This window comes from Mirounga angustirostris, unplaced genomic scaffold, assembly GCF_029215605.1.
Source record: "Mirounga angustirostris isolate CCGP_5_RB_7025 unplaced genomic scaffold, mMirAng1.0.hap1 SCAF_13, whole genome shotgun sequence".
NCBI lineage: Eukaryota > Metazoa > Chordata > Mammalia > Carnivora > Phocidae > Mirounga > Mirounga angustirostris.
The window spans coordinates 95,748,857-95,760,540 of NW_026991721.1; the positions used below are offsets into that span (position 1 = coordinate 95,748,857).

At 53.0% G+C, this 11,684-nt stretch overlaps 1 protein-coding gene across 1 annotated transcript in view; it reads left to right on the plus strand.

The window, feature by feature from the left end:
* SMIM35 (small integral membrane protein 35) overlaps positions 1-11,684 on the plus strand; it is a 77,922-nt gene that overhangs the window by 58,075 nt on the left and 8,163 nt on the right. The window contains exons 2-4 of the mRNA XM_045894939.3: positions 1,426-1,542; positions 2,537-2,570; positions 3,234-3,367. Of these exons, the coding sequence (XP_045750895.1) occupies positions 1,426-1,542; positions 2,537-2,570; positions 3,234-3,333 (251 nt within the window). The 3' untranslated portion in view covers positions 3,334-3,367. The remainder of the gene's footprint in view (positions 1-1,425; positions 1,543-2,536; positions 2,571-3,233; positions 3,368-11,684) is intronic.

An 11,684-nucleotide genomic window follows, 5' to 3' on the forward strand; every position in this document is an offset into this window, starting at 1 on the left:
ATTTTGCTAAGGGCCTGGGCTTTTGAAATAGAAAACTAGGAGGACAGACCCTTTCTTTCTGCCTTTGGGCCTCACCTTCTCATTGCTGGGATGCGTCAGGGGGAAGAAGGGCCAAGGGGCATGGGGGAGTGAAAGGCTTGGGCAGGGGAGATTGTGAAATATTTTACCAAGACAATCACATCATGTGATGCTGATAATGACCACAACTATGTTGTAGTTCACATTGTTTGTGCACTTAGTGTATGCTGGGTCTTCTGGCTGCTTTCTGTAATGCTCCTCCATTAATCAACACAGCAACTCTATGTGTATTTATCATCATGCTTATTTTCCATAAAAGCAAACTGAAGTCTAGTGGGGGAAAGGGGGTTGCTCAGGTCCCACATTTTGCAAATGATGGACCTGGGCTTTGGAAGCAAGCCTGCTATGCACTACACCTCCTGGCCCCCTGGCAACACCCCCAGAGCCTCAGGACCCAGGGCCATGGACATGGGATCAGTTGATTCTTCCATATACCTGGTGCTCATCCAGCAGGAGTGGAGCTGGCCTTCCTCTTCTTTCCCTGGCCCACCAGGTGGGCCTCTCTCTCTGTGCCCCCATTGTCAGCCTCTTTCTGCAATGCTGGCTTCCCTCTCTGCTTCTGCTTTAGGCCCATCTCATCTCCTTGGAGGAGTCCAATCTCCCTCCCTCCTCTCTCCTTGCCCCCCTCCTCCCTCCCTCTTCCCTCCTTCCTCCATCTTCCCTCCCCCTTCCTTCTCCCCTCCCTCCCAACTCCCTCCTGCCCTCTCCTCCCTCCCCCTTCCTTCTCCCCTCCCTCCCAACTCCCTCCTGCCCTCTCCTCCCTCATTTACTTCCCTCCTTCCTTCCCCCCTTCCCTACCCCCCACCGTCCCTCCTTCTTCCCGTTCTCCCTTGGTTTGGCTTTACAAATAAAATATAAATTTAGCTAAGAGCTCATACCACAAAAAGGAAGAAACAATAAGTATAAGCAGCAAACAGAGTTTGAAAGTAAACACCTTGCCATGCGTTCCAGGGGCTTTGTGGGGAGGATACTGAGGATCTTCTGGTCTCTGCTCTCGGGGCCTCCAGGCTGCTCTTCTTGACCACCGAGCGAGGCTGAGGCGAGACCTCCTGGGCTCTTCCCCCAAACTGCAGTGCCCTTTCCAATAAGCAGGAGGCCCTCCCATTTCCATACTATATCTGTGGTCAAGAACTGTTTCTTTGGATAAACAAAACTGACTCTAAAAACTCGGGTATCAGACGCTGCTCTCTTAGTGTGACTTAGCTCCGCTAGCTAGCTCAGATCACGATTCCTAGGGGAGCCCTCATGTTGATGGCAGTGAGGAGGGAGGGGGGGAGACTCGGAACAAGGTGGAGGGCTCTGAGAGGGCCACAGGCAGCCGACGGAGGGGGCCGTGTGTCTCTGCAGGTGACGACTCCATCCGCACCCTGGGCCTGATCCTCGGCGTGGGGCTCTCACTGCTGCTCGTGTCCGTCCTGGGCTACAGCCTGGCCAAGTGGTACCAGCGTGGGTACTGCTGGGAGGGTGAGTGAGCGCCGGAGCCCAGCAGCCCAGCGCTGGCCTGTCCCTCCTCTCCTGTAGCCGTCGGCAAGGCTGGGTGGGGCTGCACACTCTCCAGCATGGCATCATGCAGAAACACTTCCTGTGGCGGCTGCAGTGGTTGAAGACTTGAGTGGGGGTGGCAGAGCCCTCGAATGGGTGGGGGTGGGGTACTGGGCCTTCACTGAAGGAGTGAGGGCTCCTCCTACCCAGCCGGAGGCTGTCTCTCTCTCTTTCCTGAGAGCCCACCAGTGTCCATCCCCAAGGCCTGTGTGGGCCTCGAGGCCAGGGGCGCCAGGCTAGACTGGGGTCCCCCACTCTGGTTCCTTGTGCATCTCTCCCCCTGCCTGTGGGTTCAGCTTCTGCTTCCCTGGGAGTCTCCCAGCTCCGAGCCATATCTGCACTTCCCACGGGACCCGGGGGGAGCTGGGCGGGCATGCTGGCATCCCTGGAGGCGGAGAGCATGTCTCAGACCTGCAGTTGGCTTCCACAGCTTCCACGAATGTTTGCTGAGCACCTACTATGTGCCAGTGGACTTTTGCCTAATAGGATTTTCTTCAAAATTCCGTGTAAGGTTGGAATTCTTAGTTTCTGTTTTTTATAGATGAAACCGGAAGGCTGAAGTCACAGGGTTAGAGAGTGGTATAGTCTGGATTCAAGCCCGGGTCTGCTGCTTTTGGGCTCTAAGCTAGGACTGCCTCTTTCCCAGGGTAATCAGTACCCTTAAAGGGGGGATGCCTAGCTGCAGGAGTTGCCCCAAAAGCTGGTGGTTCTATCTGGGAAGATGGGGTACACCCCTGGGCGTGGGGCAGACAGCAGACAGTGCAGGAACTTGGGGCCCTCCGACAGCATCCTGAGGTCCAGCGCAGCCACCCTGCTCCTCCCAGATGGGGTGAGGGAGCACCAGATGTTCCTAGAAGCGTGATGGGCAGGTCTTCCCTGGAGGTACTAATCCTCTCTTTTCTGATTGTCTTTTTAGGGCCTAATTTTGTCTTCAACTTGTACCAGATCCGGTGAGTAGATTCAGAGCAGATCTGGGTGTGGATAGGTATGGAGCCCAAACACACTGTTCCTCTTCCTTGTCTCCTCTCCATGCCCCTAAGCAAACAAGAGAAAAGGAAGGAGCCGGGGTCTATTTAGAAATTACCATGAATAAAAACTCGAACTCGGACAGGATTATGTGAGACTCTGCTGATGGCGATCCTCTTATCATTTGCCCTCAGGCAGGGACCAACCATTCATTCGTCATCGACTCATCATTTATTCAGGAAAGATCTATTGTTGCAGGTGTTGTGGTATTAGTTTCTAGGAGGTACGATGAGCATAGTCTCTGTCTTTAAGCATTTCACTGTCTGTGGTGGACATGGGCCTGACTACAAATAACATAATCTCGGGCACAATGTGGTGTCAAAAGAGAGGAGCAAATGGAGACCACCCGGGATTTAGGGAGTGGGGGTCAGGAAGTGCTCCTGCGGTAAGCCGTCTTGTCCACTCGCTGCCCTAGGGCAGGTCCGCTCTTCGTCCGGCTCCGAGACATGGGCCAGCTCCTGTTCTGGAAGATGAGTCAGTTGAGGAGTCATGGCCAGAAGTTCTTCCCATGCTCTGGTCTAGGGAGTTGGGCTCCCAAGGAGAGGCCAGGTTCTCAGCCACCCAGATGATTGGATCATCTTTCTCAGGAACCTGAAGGAGCTGGAGGTGGGTCCACCCTTCACCATCAGTGGCCATGTCAGCAGTTCCAATGGCGACTACAGGAAGTTCTCCGACAAGCTAGTCTGATGGGGAAGTGTCAGGCTTTGGAGTCCCCGGAGAGGTGAGTGGAAATGTGGTGAGCTCCTGAGTAAATCTGATGTCCTAGTAAGGTCCTCAGATGGCGCAGGCACCCAAGCCTAGCACCAAGGACTCTTCGGAACCCAAGAGATGATTCGGTTCAAACCCCCCTTCCTGCTGGGGGGTGGGTCCGTGGGAGATGATCTCAGGTGCCAAGGCCGAGGGTCATGCTGTCCTCACCACCTGCTGGCTGCTCCTTTCCACCTGGGCACCCAATCCACGTTCTGCCTTTCTTTCCTGGGGACGTTCTATTTCTAGTCAGGTAGCAGCTTCTAGAGTCGAGCTTTCTATCTCAACCCTTTGCTCTGAGTTGAAGGTTCTAGATGGCCAGTCTGTCCAAGAAGCATCACTCCAGAGTGTCACTTCTGCACTGAAGGCCCAGGAGCCATCCCTGCTTTGTGGCCGGCTGACCCTTGGGTCACACTTTCCTTCCCCCTGCCTTCAAGCCTCCCCGCCTCCCCGCCTCCCCATGGCAGTTGCTTTTCTCCATCCACTTTCTCCCTCCAGCAATCCCTCATGGACCCCCAGTTTCTCTCTGAGCTTCTCCTCTGGCCTGGGAGAAGCCTTGCCAGATGCAGTGGTTTAGAGGAATCCTTTTCAGGTCTCATCTCTTTGCTGTTCTCCTTTTGCTTTTTCTGCAGGAGGAGGCTCCTGGTGCAGCACCTGCCCCTCCCAGGCTCCCTGGGCTGCTTTCATCCTCCGGGGTCTTCAAGGCAAGGCCTGGTCCCTTGTTGTGGACGAGGAGAAATCACACTGGGTGCCCCACAGGCCTGCAGCGGGAGAACCCCCAGGAGGGGTCTGGGCTCTGGACAGAGTCTGGTAGAGTAGCAGTGGCTTATCTCCTCCAAACAAAAAGGCAGGCATTGCCCAGGAGTAGAGACCGGTTCCCAGGGGGCCCCTGAGCCTGTGGAGGGGTTCTGGGTGTCTTGGAGAGCAAAGGCCTCCCAGCTCAGCCCAGTGTGGGCAAGGCCTGCAGACCCACAGGGGAGCTCTCCATGGGGTGTCCCCAGACACTTCCCCTTGAAGGGCGGACTCCAGGGGCCGGAAAACCAGTCATATTTTCAATAGGCAAAGTCAGGTGGGAGTAGAGGTGATTCCAGATGCTGTTTTTAAAAAAAATTTTTTTTTAAAGATTTTATTTATTTATTTATTTGAGAGAGAGAGAGAGAGAGAGAAACAGCATGAGAGGGGATAGGGTCAGAGGAAGAAGCAGGCTCCCCGCTGAGCCGGGAGCCCGATGTGGGACTCGATCCCAGGACTCCGGGATCATGACCTGAGCCGAAGGCAGTCGCTTAACCAACTGAGCCACCCAGGCGCCCCAGATTCTTTTTTCTTTTTTTTAAAAAAGATTTTATTTATTTATTTATTTGAGAGAGAGAGAGAAACAGCATGAGAGGGGATAGTCCAGATGCTGTTTTTAACCTTCCTACCAGAAGCCAACTTCCCCTAAGAGCTGAAGACTGAGCTTGACCTTTGCTCTGCCCTGCCCCACTCTGTGCTTCTTTCTGGTTCTTTCAACCTCCCCACACCCGTTTACCACCTGGCTCTGTTTTCCCTGCTGTAGATCAGCCTCCATGCCTCCCAAACCATGTGGAGGTCAGTGCTTAAAATAGTCTAGAAACACGGATCTTATTTTCTAGGCTTCTGTGATGGGTGGGTAGGGGCTGGGGGCAGAGAGCTCAGTCTCCCTGTGTTCTGCATTTCCTGTGCCAGGCTTGCCCTGTGGTGGGGCGGGCAGACCAGAAATGGTGGGAATCGGGGAGGGACCCAGGCGAGGCTAAAAAAAAAAAAACCAAACAACTAGCTAATAATGCACAAGGGAAATCATGAACCGAATGTAGGTTGGGGGACAGCAGGACTATTTGCCTTGTGAGTCATCACTCTTTCCTCTGGTCTGCCCTGATGGACCAGAGGTGGCGTCCACACCCAGATGTTGTCTTAGTAGGCCCTTAATGCAGAGTTGTGCCAGCCAGCGAGACTGTGTTCCCGGGCAGCTGTGGATGGAGGAGGGCCTGATGGGGGCCCAGCCACTGCTGAAAACCCGCAGTTAGAACTGCGTGTCCCAGCACCTAGGCCAATAAGACTCAGGAGCCCAGGACAGTGAGAGGCAAGGAGGAGAGAAATCATATTATTTGTCTTCCTATCCTTGCTTCCCTGGGGCCTAGTTTCTTTCTTGCTTTGGGTTCTAGCCAATTACAAAGGAAGGAAGGAAGGGAGAGGAGAGGAGAGGAGCTGAGCCTTACCAGCCTCTACCCCCTCACTTCCTGCCAGGAACTGGGGGGCCATTCTTCCAGCGGAGCCAAGCTCTGACTTAATAAACCAAATCTCTAAATTTGGAGGTCTTCATCTGGGCCCCAATGTTTCTATCCCTGAGTTGGTTGAGGGTGGGGCAGAGCCCCTGGTAGCTTGGATCTCTCCCTTTCTTGAAGGCTTTATTGGGAGAGCAGCGAGGAGGGGGGATGGGCTGACTTTGACATCCTTCTTTGGATTTCAGTGCTAAGGGTTGGGCCCCATTCCTTAACCCATGGGGTGTCTAGCTTCAGCGAAACTCTGAACGATACCCCGCCCAGTGTGGATCCTGGGTCTGCAGTCCACAGGAGGCTGCCCCAGGTCCCTGAATCTGCTCAGGACTCCGAGACCTTGGGGAGACTTGAAAGGATGGGGCCCAGGGCCCAGGTGGTCCCTCCTCAGGTTTGGTGGCTTCAGGTAGGGACACAGGGACAGCTGCTGAGGGCTGGGAGAACGGAGGGTATTTCCCATCCTCGGGAGCGGAACCGAGACTGGGCTACTTCCTCTTTTAGGGTCCTCTGACGTGTTCCCTGTGCCTCCTTCTTGTTTTCCTGACTTCCGCACTCGGTCCTGCTGGCTAACGCAGCCTTGCCCTTCACCCCAGACCTCCCCTGAGGATGCAGCAGGTTTTCATTGAGAGCCCTAAAGTGGCAGCTTCCAGCTTGTTAGGAGATGATTAGGGAGCAGGTGCCTGGAGATCTGGCTGTGGGTCTGGTTGGGCTGGGCGCTGAGACCCACGGCCATGCCAGCGCCTCGCCTGGAACCTCCCTCCCCTCTTAGCTGTTCTTCTTTCCCCCTGGCTCTTGGGGAGGAAAGAGAGCCAGCACTTCTCTGGGCTGGCCACTCCCGGTCCCTCTGCCACCCTGTTCCTCTTTAGTGTCTTTGCCAGGGCTTCTCGGAATGCCTTTGCCCTCCCCGCTGATGACCCCTCCGAGCCACAGCTAGTCTCCGTGGTTGGCTCCAGTGTCCTCTTCCCTGTGCTTTCCTCAGGACTCCAGACCTGCTGCCACCCATTTGAGCCTGATGGCAAATGGCCATGCTTCTCCCGTTTGTGCTGCAAGCCCCCCCCCCCCCCCCTTAAGCCCTTTGTGGTCAGGGTATGTCCCGTAGGTCCTCAGTAACCGCTAAACATAGAGCATGTAGGAGGTACTCAGTAGACGCCCGTTGAGTGCAGTAGAAACACCCACTGTGGCTCGGGAAGGCTGCCTTGTCCTGGAGGAAGACGCCCTGGTGACCTAAGACGGAGAGGCATGGCTTGCACAACACACAGTCTACAGAGAACACATTGTTTTCATGCACGTTACTGTGGCTTGAACCTTGGGGCAACCTTGTGACGTGAGGCGTCCTTAACTGGCTGCATATTGCGTCTGTCTGGCAAGAGGGAAGCTCAGAGAGGTAGCATGCTTTGCCTAAGGCTGCACAGCCACTGACTGCCCTGGAGCCCGAGAGGGTGTGAGGCCTCACGGACGCAGCCTGACTGCAGGCTTAGTGGGATGAGGATGGAACACTGGAGAGTACGGTCTGGTCCTGCCCTGCCCTGCCGTGCTGTGTGGCCGTGGGCTAGTCATTCACCACCATGGGCATATATTGTAGCCCGAGGGATTGGACTACCTCTCCAAGGCTCCTCTCTTTTACCTGAAGGAGAAAAAGGATCTTCTCTGTTTGTATTTTTTTTTTTTTAAGATTTTATTTATTTGAGAGAGAGAGAGAGAAACACAAGCAGGGTGAGGGGCAGAGGAAGAAGCAGACTCCCTGCTGAACAGGGAGCCCAACAAAGGGCTGGATTCCAGGACCCTGAGATCATGACCCGAGCTGAAGGCAGACGCTTAACCGACTGAGCCACCCAGGTGCCCCTGTACTTTTTTTTTTAATCTCTGTATTCTCAGTGTCTAACAGAGGACCTGGAACATAGTAGGTGTTCACTAAACAAAAGATACAAGTACAAAGTATAGTGATAACTTTCTGACTTAGGAGGTGACAGGTGACTGCTGCAGTTCCTTTAGACTCTGATGGTCTAGGATCTGAAATATTCCTCAGCCTGTCTTTGACTTTAGATAAGTCTAACCAGCATCTAAGACTGGACCATTCCCAACCAAACCCTTCTTTACCAGCAAACTGACGTTTGCTGAGCACATATGAGAGTGCAGGGCAAGGGCTCCGTATGCAGTCTCTCTTCATCCTCACAGTGAAGGTACAGAGGACCAGGGTCCAGTGAAATGATTTGCTGAAGGCCAGGCAAGAATGTATTTTCTTTGTAATGGTTTGTCAGCCACTTACAGCCTCTGTCCAAGTTCACAGCTTCCCTGAGCTCCCTGGCCCCCAAGGAAGCAGGCCCCTCCCGCTGGCCTCAAATCTCTCTTCCGGGTCCCCTGGTGTGGTGAGAACAGCCCTGTCCTCAGCTTTGAGCTTCTTGCTGGTCCATTTCCTATTCTTTTATTTTTTTTTTATACCTCCCTTGGCCTCCAAATCGTCAAATTCTGCCCCTTCTTTATGCCAGGTCAATTTTCACTTCCCCAGGGAGACTTCCTTAAGACTGATGGATCGTGTCTTCTCACTTTTTTTTTTTTTAAGATTTTATTGGTTTATTTGAGAGAGAGAGAGGGAGAGAGAGCACACAGGGGGAGGGGCAGGGCAGAGAGAGAGGGAGAAGCAGGGTTCCCACTGAACAAGGACCCCCTAATGTGGGGCTCGATCCCAGGACTCTGGGATCATGACCCGAGCCGAAGGCAGACGCCTGACTGAACCACTCAGGTGCCCTGTTGTCTTCTCACTTTTAATTATAAATACTCTCTGGCTCCCATAGCTGAATTTATTGATTATTCCCTTGTATTCATTCATTCATTCATTCGTGCAGCTTCTATAATATGCCAGGAACTGCTAGGCACTGTGGGGGCATCCAGTCTCTCTTGAGATTAACCATGCTCCCTCCTGTTTGATGGGTACTTTCTTCAGGCAAAATTCAGGTCTTCTGCCTTTTCTCAGTTCTCTACAGTAGTGTATTTGGCTCTGGCCATAGCCAGGAATGTCTCAGGAAATTATGTTGACTATTTCTCAGTCTCTTCAGGGAACCTTGGGCTTTGCTTTATCCCTGGTCCAGTCTTGGTTGCTCTGAGTACCAAGGCTTTTGATTTTCTCTGCCCATCCTCAATCGTGTGCAACCCTGTGGCCATCATCAGATACAGATCTGGACACAGAGCAAGCACAAGAGACAGTGACTTTCTGTTTAAAGGCTACCTTAAGGAATGGTCAGACCCAGGAAGAGGCTGGGTGGTGAGGAGGGGCTGTGCTCCCCTGTGGTAATCTTGCCTCATGCCGGTGACCATGCAGGGGCCAGCGTCTGTGGTGCCCTCTCTCCGCCCCAGGGGTCTAAGAACCTCAAAGTGGGAGCACATAGGTGTATCATTACTGTATTTAAAAAACTGCTTAGTGTTCAAAAGCTGTCTAGAAGCAGTGAGATTTAAGCAGATCTGGTACAAAACAGGAAGCCAGTGGCCTGGTGAATTCTCACATTTGGGGACCAGAAGTGAAAATGTTCTGTCTGCCCAGAGTAGCAACAGGCCAACAAAACAACAGGTGGGGCGGCGCTGGAGGCCACGGCCTTGGTGGGGTCCCTGTCGCCTGGATTTTTACCTATAGAGTCATGGGGGTTGTCTTCCCCTCCCCCAACGCCTTAGGATAAGGTTTTTCATATATAAGCAGGGAGCCATTAGGAAGGAGATGGGTGGAAAAATGTCCGGAGCCCCACGTTCCATGGTAGCCCCAGTAGCTGGTGGGGCCCAGGTGCCTTGCTGGGTAGGGCTGCCATCGGACTTGAGGACACCGAGTTCCCTTGCAGCTGTGAGGCTGATGCAGAGCGTGGGGGACTCCAGTTCCACAGGGCCGGGAGAGGGGCGCGGTGGAGGAGGTAGGGGAGACGCCTGTGTGTGCGCGTGCGCATGCTGCAGGCTTGTAACCCATGGAGAAGGATTTGTACTATTGCCTGCCGTATTCCCAGAGGGCCTGCCCATGGCAGATGCTCAATGAATGCTTGCTAAAGGAGCGAATGACTGCTGAATATTTTCACGGTCCTTTGCCTTGCTTCCTGACCACATCCCCTTGCTCTAGGCTTCCTGTTTGGTCTATAGCCCCGAGTCCTTACAATACCTAAGAGCTATAGGGTAGATATCACAGGGAAAGAAATAATCATGGTATAATACAACTAAGCTAAGAAGATGGCAGGCCTGAAGATAAAATTTAAGTCAAATTTATGGTCAGCCTGCTTTCTTTTGAGCTCAGTCTAATGTCTCCCAAGGAACCACCCAGCTTCAAGCTACCATTGCCAAGCCTTGCCATGGTCATGTTTGGATAACCTACTTCTTCAACCCCTCTCATATGCTTTTCCTTGTGAGAAAATCCATTCGTTCATGTATTCATTCTCCATCACATTTACTGAGCACCTCTACTGTTCGTTAGGCATCGGTTGGGTGTGGATACAGGGATATGGAAGTGAGTCAGGGAAGTTTCTGCTCTCTAGAGCTCACAGTGGAATAAGCATACATTCAGCGGTACAATCAGTGACTGCAGGATGTCCGGGGCATTCAAGAGACAATCAGACTGAAGAGTACTTTCTGCATTTGGCTGGGAAGACTGAGGCCCAGAGTTGACAGGACATGACTGAGCTGAGAACCCACCTCTCCCGAGTTCCAGGCCACCCCAGTGCTCTTTCCACTCTGTGGGTCTGTTGCCTCTTCCTCTTTGCCAGTGGGGCATCTCCAGACCAACAGCCTTGCGGGGGGAGCCTGTCTCTGGACTCGTCTGTTAGTCTGAGTGCCTGGTGGATACTCCGTCACGTGAGGGGATGTGCCTTCAGTGCGTCCTGCCACTCAGGCCTGCTAGACTACCTGGGTCTGCTTGTTGCCCTGGGTTTGAATGGCGGGCTCAGATCTTATCCTCTCTCAAGTTTGGGGAGAGTCTCCCAACCTCACTTAGCATAATTTAATAAGTCTCACTTCACTCCTTTAAGTTCAGTCCAAAAAAAATGTGCATTGAACCCCCTAGGTGGGTCACACACCCCCGTGGCCCCTGGGAGCATCTCCCTCACAGCACGAACAACAGCAGGTGCCTCAGTGCCCCACCTCGCACTCTCAGCTCCAACCCTGATTCCAGACAGTTCTGAATGGGCTCCCACTTTGTGCTGACAAATCTCGTCTCCAGTGCTCACTGCACATCACTTGCTAACCACCCTGGCTCATTGTGTTCTTGGGGGGGGGGTGCCCACGCAGCCCTGTGCACCAGCAGTCTGAGAGTGTGACACCTCTGGGGGAAGCCTCAGCCAGCTCAGAAGCTGCTGGATCAGGGCTTCTCCTGTCAGTGTTCAGGGGACCATTGGAAGAGGCCTCTACCTGCTCCAGGGATCAAGGCCCAGTTGCTCCCAGCATGACCAGCTTGCTAACATATCCTTGTTTTGGCTTTTTCTTCTCCTGGTTTCTCACTCTTGTTCCCTGGGATCACCTTCCAAATAAGCCACCTACCCACAACTCCTTGAATCAGGTTCTTGCTTCTGGGGGGACAGTCTAGGCTAAGACCGCACTTACTACCTAACATTGTAAGCTTATCTTTATTCATTTATTTACTTGCTCATTCATTCAGCAAATACAAACCACCTAATATGTGCTCTTAGTTGTGGGACTGTAGGAGTGAGCAAAAGAGAGGAAGTATTCATAGATCTTCTACTTTATTTGTAGAGAGAGGCAAGAGCAAAAAACCAAATATGTCCTATAACTTCAGATGGTAAGTGCTCTGATGGAAAAAAAGCCAGGGGTAGGGAGGGAATGGATATGGGGAGGATACTTGAATAGGATGGTCAGCAAAGACCTCCCCAAGGAGGCTGCATTTGAGAAGACACTTGAATAAATGACCCAAGGTGGAAATGAGCTTGAAGCAGGGTAGGCAAGGGGAGAGTGCAGGAGGTGGTGTGTGTTGGGGGTTGGGCAGATACTAACTCGATGGGACTCTGCTTCTCATGTGGACCT